Below are 19,167 nucleotides of genomic sequence, written 5' to 3' on the forward strand. Positions count from 1 at the left end.
TAAATAAAGCTAATTTGCAGTACCACACACAGCCTGTTGACAAGTGTGGTGCTGTTTTTGGACTAAAGGGGTCATGTATATCTAATTCTGTCCAGCTCCTTAAAACGGCTACTCCCACAAGTTAAAATTGCTTCACGACCATTCTGTCCTTTTTGTTACTGCCGACCAGGACATGTCACTTCTGCAGCCAATCACTGCCCACAGCAGTGGCCTTCTCTAGCCACTGATTGGCTCCAGCAGTCACATGTCCTGGTCAGTAGCAACCAGGAAGGACAGAATGACTGTGAAGCAATTTTAAGTCATAGGAAAACCTCTTTAAGTAAACCAAAAGACACAATATTCTGTATTTTGGGTCCCGTCATAAGCAGATGAATCAATATATCGCATTATTTACCATTGAGGTCAATAGACATCCGATGCCGAAAACTAATGAGTTTTTCAAAACATTTTAAATCTGTTAGTGTTTTTCTATTGAAAAAAACAGATTGGTTTATTTCCCCTCATTTGCTTTAATGATATAGAAATATGTTGCTATTAGAGAGGGGAGTGGGCATGATGATGTAAAATACATTTAGATTTCGGCTCTCCCATAATATAGCTATGATCCAGTGATGAGTCTATGCATTTGTATTCCATTAGCCCTTGGTTCTGTGTCTCCCACGTGCTGATTACCCGCATGTCACAAGTACTCTCAGCCATAATTACATTTCCTATTTGTTTATTGCTACACATACAATTTTTCAGTTTGTAATTGCCTAATTAAAGCTGGTGCTGCATGTTCAAGTTGGGTTGGTTACAAGAAGCAATCATTTCATCAGCAATCAATCCTATATAACATCTGCTGCTCGGTGCACATAGAGAAATAATGGGAGTCAAACTCAATCTCTATATAATCCTATCAGAGAGGGGGGGGGGGGGGGGGGGCTCATAGCCAAAATAACAACATGGAAGCGCTCTTGGGACGGAGATTGATTGCTCCTTGGGAACGAGTCATTCGTTATACACAACACAGGTCTTGTTTAATAGGATTGTTGCCTTGTTCCCATTAGAGGAAACAGTTCTACCGTGCACAGAACATGTGCACATTCAATCTTACTTCTATTGTAAATGCTGTTGTTGTTATTTCCCATAAAGTGCATATCGGTAAGGTCTTATTGGTTAGCAGTTTTTTAACCCATGAAAAATACACTGAACGATCACTACTGGTGCGTGAGACCTTGTCATCAGTAACGCGCTACCATGTGATGGCCACATCAGAATCTACTCTCAGATAATGTGTTGACCTGACCTCTTCTCTGAGCAGTAGAAGGCAACATTTGGTAGTCATGGGTAAATGTGGTGACTTTGATTGTGGGCAGATAGTTGGTGCTCGAAGACATGGTGGCTGTATTTTTTAAACAGTCACAGCAGTTGGCTATTCCTGAACCATGGTATCAAGAGTGTACCAAGATTGGTTGAACCATGGACAAGTATCTTGCAGAAGATCACACAACGGCAGGCTACTTGTGGTTGATCCTAGAGGTGAGCATTGGGTCACACATCTGGTATCTCAGCAATGATGTGCCACAGTGGACCAACTGACCAAGTAGTACAATAGCGGGAAAGTTAGACAAATTTCCACAATGACCGTGAACATCAGGAGTATCTTATGTCAACTGGGCTTAAGTATCTGAAGATTGACAAGTGTGTCCCTAATGACCTGCTTGTCTGGGCCCAGTAAAAATATCAATGGACCTTGCACGCATGGCAAAAGGTCATCTGGAGTAGCGAGTCACATCTGCCACTGAACCATACAGATGTCTGGATCTGCATCAGGCATAAACAGCATGAAGCTGTATCTGATGGCTATACTGTTGGGGTTCAACAGGCCAGTGGTGGTGGTGTCATGGTCTGGGGAGCATTTTTCTGGCATGGCCTAGGACTGTTGGTCATCACAACATACATTGATTGGTAAATGTTACAGGGACCTGTTAGCTGACCATCTGCACCCATATTATCAAGAAGTTTTCTGACAACAGTGCCATCTTTCAACAGGATAACACTCTGTCACCCAGCTTGGATCACAAGGAAGTGGTTAAAGGAAAACAATAATCAATTCGCCACATTGCCTTGGCCCCAAAATGCACCAGACTGTAACCCCATTGAACATGTTTGGAATATGCTAGAAAGGGTTGTAAGATCTGCACCCATTTAACTGCTAAATATGCATTGACGAAGCTGCTGAAGTGGACATTGATAAAGTTGAGCGTGGTGGATGTTCACCACCTTGTGGAATCTGTTCCCCGACAGATTGAAAGTCATGATGGTCCAAAAATGTGGACCAACCTGTTATTTAGTAGGTATCATGAAGGGTTTTTTCATGATTTATGATTCCTTCACAACAACTCTGTCCTTCCTGGTTGCTGCTGACCAGAACACGTGGCTGCTACAGCTAGTCATTGGTCACAGCAGTGACCTTTGATAGCTAGTAATTGGTTGCAGCATATTTCAGAACCACCAGAGGATATTCTTGTACTGTGTTGGGCCAGATTGACTCTGGTTGTACAACTCAACCTCTGAACTCTCCCATTGCCTAGTTAATCTTGAAAGACATTTGTCTCTTTTCAACTATGCCATGTAACCCTCCAGACCACACATCAATCTACGTGGCTACATCTGCAACGTGATTTTTATTCTTTTATGTAATGCTGTCTCATTTTTGGAATAGGATTGTCCAAAAGGAAATCAAAAAAGTTGATTTTAATCTCTCACCACTTATTCATATCAGTCTCTGCTATAATTTACAAAAAAGGGATGTGTGCACAGAGCCTCTTAGAAAACCCATTAGCCACGTTTATGAAAAACAGTGTAAGTACTATAGCCGTGGCCTCAGTCGGGAGACCAGGGGCTAAACTCTGATTAGTACCCTTTCACTGGTGGAAACCTGTACAGAGTGCTCATCCTTTGTCCAATAATCATGTTATCTTCATCATCTTAGTGCTGGCCAAAAAAAAAGGCTCAAAAATCACAAATCTAGAAAAACTTCTCAAACTTGGCCATAGTCAAGAATTAGTTTGGCTTAGTTTTCTAGAAATTGTTCAATATTATGGAGGCTTGTATTTAAAGGATGTGACTGGATTCATTCTATGCTTACATTTCTTCATAGTGTCTTAAAAGATGTATACTAATGAGTTCACTGTTGATCATTACTTCTCAACACAGAATGTACCCTTAACCTGGATGACTTCCTCCATTACAAACATCTTGTGAACCGGCGAATGCAGGAGAAGCAATTGAGTGATGAGCTAGAAGAACAAGCCAGTTTACAGTTCTCCTCCATGGATTCCGAGAAGAAGGGGCAGATAGAGTGGGCTGATTTCCTTTCCCATGAGTCTATCTGCTTACTGCAAAAAATGCGCTCACAGGTCAGTTGTTTTTGCACTATTGCATGCAAGTGATGAAACTACTGTTGGTTTCTTAATTCTATACTTACTTCTGTTCCACAGGATATGTCATAAATACCCACCAAATGGGAGGCCCACCTCTGGGATCCCAACCTATCAGGGCGAGGGTAGTTCCTTGAGCAGCATTTGCCATTGTAGAGCTTATTAGGGCAAAGCCTTCCTTATCGTTCAGTAGCTGTAGTTTACCTTTCCTACCCACTGGTTTTCTGTTCATGTTAAAATACCTCTTTAGTCACTAAAAAGTATGTTGCAATAATAAAGTCATTAACCCCTTAAGGACACGGCCTATTTTGGCGTTGAGGACCAAACGATTTTTGGCATTTTTTCATCTCCATTTTCAATAACCATAACTTTTTTATTTTTCCGTCAACGCGGCTGTAAAGGGCTTGTTTTTTGCATGGCGAACTGTAGTTTTTATTGGTATAATTTTTGGGTACATAGACTATATTGTAAAACTTTTATTATTTTTTTTATGATCGTAGGGAGAGAAAACGCATCAATTCTGCCATAGATTTTTTTAAGCGTTAATAATGCAGCATAAGGCCTCGGTCACACGGGCGTTTTTTCCCGCGATTTGCGCATGCGCATGCGATCTGCGCATATTTAGAACCATTGCTTTGCAATGGTATCAGACACATGGCCGCTTTTTATGCAGATGTCCGATAAATTATAGGACACGAGAAATCGCAGGTCGCGCCTATCTGCGATCTGCGATTCCTTGTGTTCTATATATGCGCTCAATGGGGCCGGCGGCAGCAGTGCCGACCCCATTGAGAACATATACTACAATGATCATTCTCCTCTGCCACAGCTGTAACAGCTGTGGCAGAGAAGAACGATGTTTGCCCATTGAATTCAATGGAGCCGGCAATACAGCCGGCTCCATTGAAAGCTATGGGCTGCCGGCGAGCACGGGATGAATTTTCGGGAAGGGCTTAAAAATATAAGCCCTTCCCTGAAAATCATCCAAAAATGTGTAAAAATAAACAAATATATATACTCACCTTGTCCCTGCAGCCGGAGTTCAGCCGCGGCCGGCCGGCAGTTCTCCTTAACTGCTCTGAATAGTATTCAGCATGCGGGGATTTAAAATCCCCGCCTGCTGAATGGGCTGCCTCTGATTGGTTACAGCCCTCACCAATCAGAGGCAGCTCTCACTCACCCATTCATGAATTCATGAATGGGTGAGTGAGTGCTGCCTCTGATTGGCTCAGCGCAGGGACCAATCAGGGGCAGCTCTCAGCTATTGAATGACAGCTCTGCGAACCCTTTCCCTGCCGCGATCTACTTAGACGGCAGGTGGGCGCATCTCCGATGCCCCCTGCTGTCGCAGCGGGAGGCCGGCTACTAGTGACAGCCGGCTACCGCTGCGGGATAGCGCGAGATCTGCTATGACCTCGTGCTATCCCTATGACGTAAGGGTACGTCATTTTGCGGGAAGTACCCCGCTCCCATGACGTACCCTTACGTCATGGGGAGGGAAGGGGTTAAAGAAAGAGAGTGATGGAACTGAGAATAATGATATCTAACAGGTTAGAGCAGAGGCGTAGATAAAGGCTCATGGGCCCGAGTGCAAAAGTTTATCTTGGGCCCCCCCAAATTCTCTTAACCCCTTAACACAGAGGCGTAACTTGAAGCTCCTGGGCCCCAATACAAAACCTATAACATGGCCCCCAACCAGAGGCGTAATTTAAAGCTCCTGGGCCCGATGCAAAACTTGTAACGGGGCCACCAACTATAATGCTTTATTCATAGTACTGGGCTCCCTATATGAAGAAGAGAGGCCTCATAGGGACCCTAAGGCTCCTGGGCCCTGGTGCAACTGCAATACTGCTCTACCATTAGCAGACATAGTGAGAGAAAATTAATGTTTCAAAAAAAATAAACAAAAGAGTAAGCTGCCTTACAATAGGTTCCTTATATTTTTGTGATTTCCGTAGTGATAAGTTCCTCCTTGACACTAGTAGGTTTGATCTCTCATTTTTCCTCAATGTACACGTGTGTTCTCATCTCTGTTCCTGGCTGGCTCCCAACTTTTGTGAATTCTCGATAATGAATGCTCACAGTATGACTTTATGACTTTTATCTCTATTTTATCTATTTTGGTATAGTGATAGAAGGTTTATTCTCTACAGACTGATATGAGCTGCTTCTGGTGTTAGGTTATTAATATTGCACAAATACATTTCTGAAAGAAAATTGCTGCCTGATCCTTTTCTTCATTGACCCAAGCGGTATAACTCTATTTGCATATACATTGTTTTGTAATTTGGAACAAGTGCCGCTAGGGAGAATCAAGCATTGGTCAGCGATGTTCATATCAAGTGCTTGCCAGTTTGACTGTTGCCATGTCCCTGAAACATGGAAGACCAAGCCGTGGATGGCGAACAGTTCAAGCCAAATCCTCGGCTCAACAGTTCTTAAAACATTTACAACCATTTTTTCTAAACATTTTAGGTTCGCATAGGGAACATTCAGTCAATCTAGTATACTAAATTAAAGAGCATTCAACGACAGAATCAGAAAACCTAAAAGAAACTGAAATGAGCCCAAAAAAAACCTAACAAATTTCATATAGATGGTGTCCATGGTCAAAGACATAGCTCTGATGATACAGTGCAACTGTACTAACCCCCATGCCATGATATACTGTACTAACATGTCTCACTTTTAATTACATTCCATCTATAATACAAGTCGTGATTTCATGTAATACAGTATTTAATTTATTTTTGAAAAGAATTCACTGCTGAGACTCTTATCGGTAAAGGAGCGGGAGAGAGCTCGGGCCACGTTTCTGACTCTGGACCAGGATAATGATGGCTTGATTACAGGCAATGAGTGCCGAAAAGCTCAGCATGGCTGGTTCCGTAAGCAATCTAAAGAGGCTGCTTCCTGTAATGTCAGGTGAGACTACACCTCTGATACTGGGGTACAATTGTCAAGTATGTGCTTTGGCTAAGCCAGTGTTCCCCAACTCCAGTCCTCAAAGACCGCCAACAGGTCATGTTTTCTGGATTTCTTCAGTGTTGCACAGGTGATGTAATTATTGTCGGTGCCTCACACATTGCCACAGGTGTTTTTACTATAGGATATCCTGAAAACATGACCTGTTGGTGGTCCCTGAGGACTGGAGTTGGGGACCCCTGGGCTAAACGACACAATGTGTTATTCTTGCATGATAGCAAACACTGTATGAAAGCATTTGGTTGATATAGGAGGAGTACCTTGGTACTCCTTGGTACTATAGAAGGAGGATCTCATTGTGCTCTTTCATGTAAGGGGTATATGAACTTCATGGCTCATGCAAATGGAAAAATTGTTTACTTTGCCCTCGTAGGGTGACACACAGGTTCTCAGAGACATATTATCAGGTTTAGCATACACCACCTAATTAGTGCTATTTATAATACTGATGTCTTCTGATGTGACATTGACGCCTTTGCAAATGCTACCTCTGCAACCCCTACAGCTACAACTCTGCAGATTCCCTATGGGTCCGAATAATAAGGTTATAGCACTCCTTGTGCTGCCATATAGTGCCTTATGGCATGTGTGGGAGCACGCCACAACTTCCTTGTGTCTCTCTATAAAATCCCCATGACATTACACAGTGAACGTTCAATGTGCTGAATGGCCACGTTATTAGAGACAACTGCCCTTTCACAAATGGAGCTACCCTATATGAATATTAGACACGTGACTCCCCGGAGTGCAGCGTAAAATCAAGTGACAAGTGAATCCACATTAAAATGGGAAAATCAAGTAATCTGAGTACTCTGACAAGGCTTCATTATCGGTGGTAAACTAGCCAGGGCCAGTATTTCAGAAGTTGCCAACCTTGTGGGATTTTATCATGCAACAGTGTGGACCATATACTGAGAATGGTGCAATCAAGGAAAAACGCCCAGCCGAAGGGGATCCTATGGAAGAAAACGACTTGTGGCCTAAAGGGGTCACAGAAGGATGGCAGAAATTATTCTGATGAACAGGCGCTGCACAGGCAAGCAGATTGTAGCTGAATATAATGCTGGTGCTCCAACTAAGACATCCAAATGCACAACTCATCATTTTTTGGCATGAATGGGCTATAACAGCAGAGAACAAGTTTCACTGGAAGCAGAAAGAAAAGACTCCAGTGGGCAAAAGAGTGCAAAAAGTGGATCACTGAGCAGTGGAAAAACATCATCTGGTCAGATAAATCCGGGATTTATGTTGCATCATGCTGATAGAAGGTCAGAATTTGGCGCAAGCAGCATGAATTGATGAACCCTTCCTGTCAGCTTTTCAGAGCATATCAGGACCGCCATCTAATTTGCGGCAACTGCAAGAACTGCTTCCTGTCTGCAGGGGCCAACATTTCTGCTGAACGATTTGAACACCTACAATAAAGTGGCCATTCAGTGTAAATCGTCATGCCGAACCAAACAGAATTAAAGGGGTTGTCTAGTCACTGGAAAGCATTCCACCCGATAGCTGCAACTGTGTTAAAATAGCAAAAAGGGCTGTACTTACCCTTCCCCTGCTGTGGGGCCTACTGGTATTTGCTGTGGAAAATGTCCTCAAAGAAAGTCAGTTGACCACTGCAGCTAACCCAAGACTGCAGGATCACCATTCTAAACTCCTGGCGTCATGGCACCCAGGATATGAGCGCTGATGCCACGAGATCTGGCCAGCGACACTGCAGCCTCTGATTAACTGCATCGGCCAGGTGACTTCATGTGACAAAATCTTCTACAACACCAGTTGGGTGCCAGGGCTACATCGCTGGATCTCCATGCCAGAGAAAAGGTAAGTACATCTCTTTTTGTTAACTTAACGCAGTTGCAGCTATATAGGGAATGTTGTCCAATAACTGGACAACCCATTTAAGTCTTCAACTTGCAGAAGTTCTCATCTATGGCTCATGAAGGGGTGGATCTCAAGTCACGTAACCCCCATAATTGCACAGGTACTAATATGGCATATAGAGAAGTGTTGTACAACTAGGACATCCAGCTAGGCTTCAAAAAATGTAGATTTGTTTTATTAGAATTTTTTCTTGTTGTACCAAGATATTTTTTCAGTAAGATAAATTGAAGTTGGTGCTTAGTGCACTGAGATAAAACATCCGGCATTATAGGATATTAGGTTTTAACTCAACTAATAAATATGCAGAACACAACGTCCCTAATGGTCTCGTTAATAAAAGATAATTACTCTCTCATGTCTTTTATTTTAGCCAACAATAAAATATTATATTTTCTCAAGCAATAGGCTGATAATCGGATTAAGGAGATGTGTAGATTCTATTACTGGCCTCATAATATCCACATTGTACTTTATTTGATTATGCTGCCCTTGCCATTTATATAAGAATTAAAAGACAAGTCGGGATGTTAAGTATAGAATATGGAAAGAGAATGCTTAGAAGTACGCTGTGCTCAGTGCTAAAGTATTTCACCCAAAGACTGATCACTTCCATTATGATGGTGGGGCTTATCCAAAGGGCACGGTTGGTATATATGGTTTTCTATTGCAGACAGAGTAGTGGGGGAGAGCTACTTCTGCAGCCAGTTGCCTAACAAACAGAGACAGAGATGATCAGTTGGCAGAGCTTGGAACGTCATGCCACCAGTTTACCATGCTTTACATTTTTCTATGCTTATAGCCACATGCCCTTTGAAAGTTCCCCAAAAATGAATCTACGAACTCCAACGCAAGTATTATTAATGTAGCAGGAGAATGCCAAGGAGCACTGAAGAAGTTGCTCCTTGGCTGCAAATGGCATCTTTGTAGCTGGGACTATATAGGGACTGTAGTGGTATGACATGGAAGCGGGACTCATGTGACCACAGTGTTGGTGCATGAACTTTGTCATTGACGTCTAAACATCAGTCTGCTAAAGTGGGAGTTTGTTTGGTTGGAGGGGGGGGGGCGGTTTTCCCAGCCAGCCAATCAACCATTACTTTGGTATATATTCTGGCTCCTCCTCTCATTGGGTGCCAGTTATTCCTTTGCATGGTGGAGGTTTGGTCCGGTCCATGACCTCCTGGTGCCATCTCACAGTCAGATAAGTCCCTCGTGTTCTTATTTATTATTTGGTATTACATCTGTTTCCTAGTACTGTTGTGACTATTATTTACATCTGTTAATGGTCACCCCCTTTTACAGCTAGGAACAGTCTAGGTATCCCCCAGGTGCCAGACATCACGCTACTCCACTTTGAGATTTTCCATATTAGTATGATAGGGTGAGGTTTCTCTTTGCCCATTGTTAGTTTCATTATATTAATAATTTTGTTCTCTGAGTTTTCAAATAGTGTATATTCATCCAGATGAGGTGTTGTTGGCATCTGGCTTGGATATAACTGTGACACTTCAGCTGGTAATGGGACTCAGAATGCAACGCAGTATCTATTGTTAGCCCATGTGGCTTTGTTGTTGGTGTTGTTATAGGAGCACACTGGCATTGGTGGCATTGATGGGTTTCTCTTCTGTTGGTCTTGTTAAAGGTATTTTGTCACCAGGTTTATGACATTGGTTTCAAAGCTGAGCTCCAAATCATAGAGGTGAGCCATGCTGGCTGCTTCTTGCCCGAATCTTGAGGACTGACAGCTCTTTTTTCGTTTATAGGGAGATATCTGTCACTCTGCATCCAGCCAACAGGGAGAAGCTGGCATGGCCCACCTTCATGACTCGGACCTCAGCTCTAAATCAATCTTTTTGAATCTAGTGACAGAACCTTTTTAAGAAACCCCAATGGTTAGCCTGGTTATGGAGGCACTCGCTGCGGCTAATGGCTTGACGTCCATCACTTATAATGAATCACTAATATCACTTAACTCTGACTTATCTCCCATAATCTGCAATAAATTGTGATCTTTTATTCCAGTATAAGCCATGTTGGGCCCATGTCTGAAAGCAGCCCAGCCAGCAGCACAAGTGGAAAAAGCCAAGAAAAGGTGCCACTGACCACAGACCCAGATGAGAACAGGTGACTATATCCTTCCAACTATATACAAACTGCATGTACGTGGAGCAGCTTTTATTGCTGTATAAGCACTTCTGAGATGTTGCAGCAAGAATTTCAAAGCTGTGCAACAACTACAGAGATAATTTGGTTTGACCACTAAAGTACAATTTCAATCTCAAGCAGTGTTAAAGGAGTTTCCAGGGCTAAAAAAAGTATTTTCTTTTCCCTGAAACACCCCTTCTGTTCAGGGTCTATATCTAGTATTGTAGCTGATCTACACATTCACTGTTGCCCTCATCCACTCTCGCCTCAATTATTGCAAGTCACTGCTGATCGGCCTCCCCTGTTCCAGGCTCTACCCCCACCAATCCATCCTGAATGTGGCAGCCAGGCTCATCTTCCTCTCCAGCCGCTACTCAGATGCCTCTGCCAGTCACTGCACTGGCTGCCTGTCAAATACGGAATTCAATTTAAACTCACTACCTTCATCCATAAAGCTTATCATAGCACTGTGCAACCCTACATTGCTTTCCTCATCTCAATCCACCACCCCGTCAGGGCCCTCCTCTCTGCTAATGAAATCAGACTGAGTGCCCTTTTAATTTGAACCTCCCATTCCCGCCTCCAAGACTTCTCCAGAGCTGCACCAGTTCTCTGGTACGCACTACCACAAACTATCCGGGCAATTCCTGGCACACAAAACTTCAGGCGTGCTCCAAAAATGCCCCTTTTTAGGGAGACATAGCATATCCCCTAAACCAAACCCCTGTGTACTCCACCTGATAACGTGCTCCCTGTCCTAGTGACTGCAACTTTGCTAGTCGCCATCAACCCCCCCCCCCCCCCCTGCAGTCACATCGATTCAGCCACCACACGGCTTAATGTCTGACCATAGCATCCCACACTCTCCTCCTCACCATACCAGGCACATCTCCAGCCCCTTTACCTTCTGTATCGCCCCATTATTTGTAGTATGTAAGCTCATTGGAGCAAGACCCTCAAGCCTATTGTTTCCATCAACTGATTACTACATGTAACCATGGTTTTTGTATTTTTGTACTTTTGTCTTTCTGTATCCCCCTATTTCTGTAAGCGCTGTGGAATATGTTTGGCACTATGTAAATAAAAATTAATATTATTAATTCATGTGCCAGCTTCAGCCAATCATCGGCTCACTTCAGTCAGTGATTAGTTACAGCAGTCACATGTACTACTGTTGTGACGCCAGCACTGTTACAGCAGGCAGTGGTGAGCAGCAGGTGGGCACTGGTGGAACAGGAGTGGTGGCAGATCGGGTGAGGTGAGTATGACTTATTTTATTTTTTTCATCACACTTACTGTAGCATGTTTCATAGTTTTTTTAAAGTGCGATTGTTCTCAGTGAGAGAAACCAAGTAATCTTGTAGATATGATACCTTTTATTGGCTAACAAAAATACATGATGTTACAGCGAGCTTTCGGGTGGTTCTCTTACCGACCCTTCATCAGGCTAATGAAACTGCACTCAAGACCACCATTTTTGTTAGCCAATAAAAAGTATCATATCTACAAGATTGCTCGGTTTCTCCCACAGAGAACAATCACATTTTGCTCTACTGGCTAACACTGTGCCAAACCTTTTTTCGTTAAAACTTTTTCAAGAAATAGATAACCCCTTTAATATTATTCAGTCAGCAATGAAAAGCAAAGTTGTGGTTTCCCTTAAACAAGGGTTTGGATATGTAACCATCAGCTCACAAAAACTTAATATTACCATTCTGGTAGATGGATTATACTCCATTGTATTCTAATATCATCTTCTGTCCATTCATTAATTACTTAAAAGGCCTCTGCCATCACCTATAAGCCCCATAAAGTACATTATAGGACTCAAAGTGGAAGGTACTGGGGTCTGGGGAGCTATTTTTTATACTCACCGGGTTCCCCGTTCTAGGGCTGCGCCACCAAGAAGTCAGCTTGCGCACACAGTGACTCTTTTCCCAAGGCCATTTACGCACACTCTTCTATAGAAATGAATGTGAGAGTGTATGACAGGGGGAAGCAGTACTCCTCTCTCCCCTTTCAGATGGAAGTGGCCCGCTGGCAGCGCCATCCTGTAACACCAACCTGCTTCATGAATGGTGTAGTTGGATAGTGCCAGCAGTAGCAGGCGAAGTGCAGTGGTGAGCCCCTTCCCAACGTTTTCGAGTTACCGGAGGACTGGTAACAGTATAGGAGGTGGATATGTAAGGGGGGAGCACTGCTCCACTCTCCCCATTACAGATAGACCCAGCTTAGTGGCCACACCATAACACTAACCTGCTTCACATGCACACAGAGCCTAGTGAAAAGAGTCACTGTGTATGTACAAGCTGATTTTTGGGGGGCACAGTGCTGGAATGAGGGATCCAGTGAGTATAAAAAGCAGCTCCTGGACCCCCATCCCCTCGCCTTTGGGCTCCATGCCATAGTTTATGGGGCTCAATGGTGCTGACAGAGGCCCTTTAATTGTACCAAAACAGGCACTGTATTACTGAATTAGAGACTTTTACTAATGTATAAGAAGTATCCGTCAGAGAACTTTCTTCAGAGCCCATAAATCACCGAACAAATTTCTGCTGTATTCCCATTTATTATTTCAGAAGATCCGGTATCATTAAATAACATTTAACATCTAATTTGCACCAGTTTTGTTACTTTTTGACTGTAATTACTATGTCTGGCTGCAGTGTACGTCTCAGCCTTAATTTATTACTGTGTGTTAAAATGTTTAAAGACCTTACTACGCCTAAATTATACATCTAATAAAAATCTGTCTGACGGAAATTACAACTTGAACTGAGAACATTGCCAGATTTGGCAGCCAAGATAAAACCATAAAATAAAATTATTGTCAACATGAGAAAGAAAAGTATTTATCAAAAATAGATTTATATAGCTAGTACTAAGCACGGCGGTGGCTGTATACACATGTATGCAGTGAGCTCCCTCTAGTGGTGGCTGCAGATACCCTCTATGGCAGTGGGCTGCTTCTAGTGGTGGCTGAAAATATGCTCTATGGCTGTGATTTCCCCCAAGTGAAGGCTGCAGATAGATAGGCTTTATGGCAGCGAGTTCCCTCTAGTGATTGCTGCAGATGCACTTTGTGGTAGTGAGCACCTTCGAGTGGTGACTGCAAGTAGACTTTATGACAGTGAGCTCCCTATACTAGAGGCTGCACATAAGCTCTATAGTAGCGAACTCCCTCTAGTGGTGGTTGCAAATAGGCTTTATGTTAGTGAGCTTCTTCTAGTGGTGGTTGCAAATAGGATCTATGGCAGAGAATTCTCTCTAGTAGAGGTTGAAAATAGTTAAGCTCTATGGCAGTGAGATCCCTCTAGTGGTGACAGCAGTATCGCAGTATGCTCCTTTTAGTGGTGCTTGGAGATAAGCTCTATGCAGTGTGTTCTCTCTAGCACAGGTTGCAGATAGATAGGCTCTATGGCAGTGAGCTCCCTCTACTGGAGGTTGCAGATAGATTTTATGGCAGTGAGCTCCCTCTAATGGTGGCTGCAGATATGATATAGGGAAGTGAGCTTGCTCTAGTGGTGGCTGCAGATTAGATTTTTAGTAGTGATCTCCCTCTTGTGGAGGCTGCAGATAAGTAGGCTCCATGGTAGTGAGCTCCCTGTAGTGATGGCTGCATATAAGCTCTATGGTCGTGTCAATTCTTGCATTTCAGTGGCAATCCCTATCACAGAGTTGCCAGCGATATACAATTTTCCTATTAATATATTTGAGTATAGACATGTCACTTATAATTTTATGATTGTCTGGGGAATGGAGGAGGGTGTCTATGATTTTGGCCTAAGTTGTCTAGAAAGAAAAGTAAGTTAGCAACCTTTCTCACTGGCTCCATAGACTTACTAGAAGTCACATGCTACATTTTTTCTGTAGGTACACCACTGCTGGGACTCTTATGATCAGCTGCCATCATGTCTAATACTATTAAGTCAGTGCTTGCATTGCACCCAATGAGAGTAATGAACGTTCACTGATTTCATTGGGTGTTGATCCTCGTCAAAAGCCATCACTGAAAAAGCTCTCGATTGTAGCTAATGCAGAGAGGTCCCAACCAGCTTAAAGGGGCAGTGTGAGATTTCTTTCTTTCCAAAACGACACCACACTTGTCTATGGGCTGTGTTTAGTAATGCAGTCTACTTCAATACAACCAGACACAGACAAATAAAAAACAGTGTCTCTGATAAAAAAAAGTGTCTCTGTCTCTGGGAAAAAAGCCATCACCCATTTTGCTGTTTAAATGATCACTGAGCTTTCAACTAAATTTGCATAAATCAATAGTATAGGTGACTATTAGAAACTTTGTAATATTTACTATGAGAGAAAATGCTCCTTCTCTACGGCAGTGAGTTCCCTCTAGTGGTGGCTGCAAATACACTCTATGGTGTGGAGCTGCTTTTAGTGGTGGCTGCAGATAGATTTTATGCCAGTGAGCTCCCTATACTGGAGACAGAGAAGCAGGAAGACTCATACTGAGTTGCTGTTGCAACTAATAGTACGTGCTTACTGTCTCACAGATGCTGTAATCTGATCTACATTTCCCACTAATTCTCTCTAATGCCCTACATGCTGCTGCTGCTCCTCCTCTGTGTATGAGAGATAGTGATAGGAGAGCAGGATTGTATCTTCTCTATGTGTACAGTGTATGGGAGACATCATAGCAGCTAGTCTACACCCACCAGCTCAGGGAAGAAGCAAAAATAGAGATGTGGCCTAAAGAGGGAAAACACTGCTGAAAAATGTAGGATACAAGTCATATAATGGCGAGATTTTGTGTTATCCCTCATGTACCCATGGCATACATAGCATAAGACACATTTTATGGTTCTGTAATAGGACATTTGGTAATAAGTTCTTTTTTTTTTTTTTTTGCATAATAGCCGTGTATTTGCTTTGCATTAATTGAAATGTCTCTCACAGACAGGTGAACTGGGATGCCTTCTTAAGGGAGAATGTTCTTTATGTCCTTGCTGCTCGACCAAACAGTTCTGCTATTCATCTGAAGCCATCGATCTAAACAAGCAAGCGCTCTGCCTGGATCAACGGAATGATCAACAAGACCCAACCACTGCTGGCTGCATGAGTTACAGAGAGGAGAAATGAAATTTTGGCTACAGGAAGATGCTGTATTTTAGCCGGGCTAACACTAAAGTTACATTAACCCTATACATAGATGTCTTCCCCAAAGAGTCCTTTTACAAATGACTTTATATTTTTAATAGTTGACCACCTGAACGCTCTAAGTTCTTACTGTAGGTATTGGTTCCACACCATGGAGGATCTCATGCAGCATCGTCATCCCTACCAAGGAGTGGACCTCAAGACCAATGTATCTCACTATTTATTTCCTTCACGAGAGGAAGGACACAGAGACCTTGAGGTCGTACTCTACTAAAGACTGGCGTCAAGAATGTGCCAATGAAGGCATCTTCACTCCCTTTGGGTGCAACTCTTGCATTGTGAAGTCCTTGGTTCATGAATTGCTAATCTTTTGAGTAATGTCAAGCAAAACATGTTTATTGCTGCGTTCACAGTACTCTGTTTTGCCACTTTCAGATACTATAGAGGTTTTATTATGCTATCTTACTTCAACCGCAAGGGTTCTGTTGAGTTTATCGGTCATTCACAGCAATGCATAACTAGACTACAGAAACAATTGTCCTATTCTGTGTTATTTCAGCTTATATCAAAACTGAGAGGCTCTGGTGGGTTATAAGATATCATCGTTTGGTTATATCACTGTAGTGGACCTGTCATTTGGAGTTTAAAAATCTTCTAATTATTCATATAAACAGGTTTATTCAGCATCAGATCGCCATGTTGGTGATTTTGTCACTTTGTATCATTCACATATTATGAAAGCTCTATAGGTAATGATTACATTTCACAAAGGAGGTTCTACTTCCAATACTCTTGCTGACCACATGGAGTGCCATCAAGGAGGAACATGTCTATGAGCAAAGTACAGCTGAAAACACTATTATTCTGGCAAACATATTGCAGTGATCTATAGTGCCATCTAGTGGGGTAAATATTTAGTGCAGCCATTTACATTTTTTGCTTTGCAAATCAAAACAGACAAAGGGATTTTTTTAGTGCGTCACAAAATGGAAATAAGAACCAAACCCACATTTTGGTGACAATTAGACACTAGTTTTTAAAAGGCAAAATGACACATGCTAGATGGTGTTTTAGGTACCCTAGTTCCATTAATATACTATATGTGTCCACTAGATAGGTGTGTTCTTGCTACTTATGAAAGATCTTGTCAGGCAGATGGATGTGGATCCACCTTGATACACACCAGTTTGGTTGTAGACTATCTGAGGAGACAGCACTTGGGGAAGCCCAGTTATCATGCTTAACCCCTCCAACTGGGATTCCTGCTTTGCTGCAGGGTCCCCAATCCATTACACACTGATATCCCCAGTTATGTGGCTGCTGATGCTGCACTGTGCCGAGGTGTGGTACCTGTAGGTATGAACAGGGGCGTAGGGAGGAAACAAGCTGAAGTCAGGGCTGGCAGCATAGATGCGTTAACAAGGTTCAAGCTGAAGGTCAGGGCCGCAAGCAAGCAAGAGTAGAGTTCAAAATAAAGAGCTGAGGTCAGGGAGTCCACAAGTTGGAATAGTCAAAAAAACAGGCAAACAGTTCAGAACGAGGAATACACCCAAATTGGGGCTTTGACACAATTGCTGAGACCAGTTGCTTGGGCATTCTCCTTGGGGAAAGGATGCCTAATATAGCAGATCATAACAGGTGATTGATAGTGGATGAGATTAGGGAGCATGTGAGTCCTATGGGCAGAGACGTGGGTGCAAGCATGCGACAGATGACAGCATCCAACCACAGGAGCAGGTCAACAGCGGCGACGCACCATGACAAATCTTCTTTACTATGTATAGTAGACTTTACTAACTTACCCACAAAGTGTTAGGATCTATACTAGAGTGCTTTATTAAATAGTGAATCACTGATTGACTATATAAAGAACATTTAAAAGGGTGTGTAATTAGGGACAAACAGGCAGATCTTGGGACAGTGCCACATCTCGACACTCCAGGGCCAGAGCATTGTTAAGGGTAGTTGTGGCACTCATCAGTTCTGTGGCGGAGCAATCAGTGGTGACCAATGCTGGCATGGGATTCATGCTTACCAGGAACCCCTGGATGAAAATACAATCATAGGACTTCCCTAGGACCCGGATTTGTTATGTCGCATCCAGAGGAGGAACCCACTTCATGACTTGGTGCAGTCTAACAGTCAACTTTATTTAATTTAACAAGCCTCCTAAGGCCGGCTGTCCACAAGCAATGTGGTATCCCGTGGTGAAGCTCCGCCACGGCAGCCGCCGCCAAATCTCTGCCGGTTAGCCCTATCTAATAGATAGGCTGACCGCGGAGAATCGGAGCAATTCGCATTATGCCCGCCGCGAGTGGAGAATCACAATGATTCTCCGCTCTTGGACAGGTGCCGGCGCATTCGAGAGCAACGCTATGGGAAGCGTCGGCCGGCGAATACACTGCCGTGGACAGGGGGCCTAACTCTTCTACCTGGGAGAAGCAGGAAGGTATTCAGGTGCCACAACAGTCCAGGAGACTCTCTCATCGCACTTGAGGAAGGAACAGCTCACAATCGCAGCACTTATCTCTCTATATCAGAGCCTGTATAGTTGGCGGAACCCACTTTCTTTACTAGTCACCTGTGGCCCCCGTGACGGAAACAAAGAAGCTTTTTATATTAACATCGAGGATATTGCTTCATAACACCTATACCTGTCCTTCCTGTTTAGCATCTTAAAGGGGTTTTCCCATGATTTAAAATTGCTTCACAGCCACGCTGTCCTTCCTGGTTGCTGCTGTCCAGGACATGTGACTGCTGCAGCCAATCACTGGCTATAGAAGGTCACTGCTGTGAACTGTGATTGGCTGCAATAGTCACATGTCCTGGTCAACAACAACCAGGAAGGAGAGCGTGGCTGTGAAGCAATTTTAAGTCATGGGAAAACCCTTTTAACATCAATCCATGCTCCAGTACTGAGGACAGTTATGTGAATGAATGTTACAATAAAAACCCAATAACAATAAAACATGTAAGCTGTGGACCTGATCTCTATCTTACCGGTGTACAATGGTACCTCTGACTTGTAATGATTATTGCATATTGTAGTTGGTAACAAAGGTTATAGTCTATAACTTATAGATCTAATTAAATTGATTATCTAAAAATAAACACAAACTAAGTGAGCAGATGGGCTATTAGCAAGGATTGAAGAATTGGTGAATACTAAATGATGCGTACAAACTTATGATAAATACACTGAATATCCACTTTATTAGTGACACCCGGCACACTTGGACCTCCTTTGGCTTTTGAATCTGCAGCAGTTCTTCGTGGCATAGATTCTACTTGGTGTTGAAATTGTTCCGCAAGAATATTGGCCTATGTAGACAGGATAGGTTTTCGTAGATGCCGCAAATTAGATGCAGGCACAGACTTACTCTGAACAGCTCATAGGAGGGGATTGTCGGTTCATGCGGCTTGTGCCAAATTTTGACTCTCCCAGTAGTATGGTGCAACAAAAATTTGGATTTATCTAGCTAGATGATGCTTTTCAACTGCTCAATGGTACAATTTTTTCGCTCTTTTGCCCACTGGAGTCTTGTCTTTCTGTTTCTCTTAGACAATAAAGGTGCTGGAACCGGTCGTCTGCTGTTATATCTCATCCGTA

General features: G+C 43.0%; 1 protein-coding gene across 1 annotated transcript in view; it reads left to right on the forward strand.

Moving 5' to 3' along the window:
• PHF24 (PHD finger protein 24) overlaps positions 1-17,797 on the forward strand; it is a 184,715-nt gene extending 166,918 nt beyond the window's left edge. Inside the window, exons 5-8 of the mRNA XM_066602714.1 lie at positions 3,202-3,404; positions 6,184-6,350; positions 10,317-10,418; positions 15,357-17,797. Of these exons, the coding sequence (XP_066458811.1) occupies positions 3,202-3,404; positions 6,184-6,350; positions 10,317-10,418; positions 15,357-15,453 (569 nt within the window). The 3' untranslated portion in view covers positions 15,454-17,797. The remainder of the gene's footprint in view (positions 1-3,201; positions 3,405-6,183; positions 6,351-10,316; positions 10,419-15,356) is intronic.
• Positions 17,798-19,167: the final 1,370 nt, after the last annotated feature.

The sequence above is a fragment of the Eleutherodactylus coqui genome, chromosome 5, assembly GCF_035609145.1.
Source record: "Eleutherodactylus coqui strain aEleCoq1 chromosome 5, aEleCoq1.hap1, whole genome shotgun sequence".
In the NCBI taxonomy this organism is placed as follows: Eukaryota; Metazoa; Chordata; class Amphibia; order Anura; family Eleutherodactylidae; genus Eleutherodactylus; species Eleutherodactylus coqui.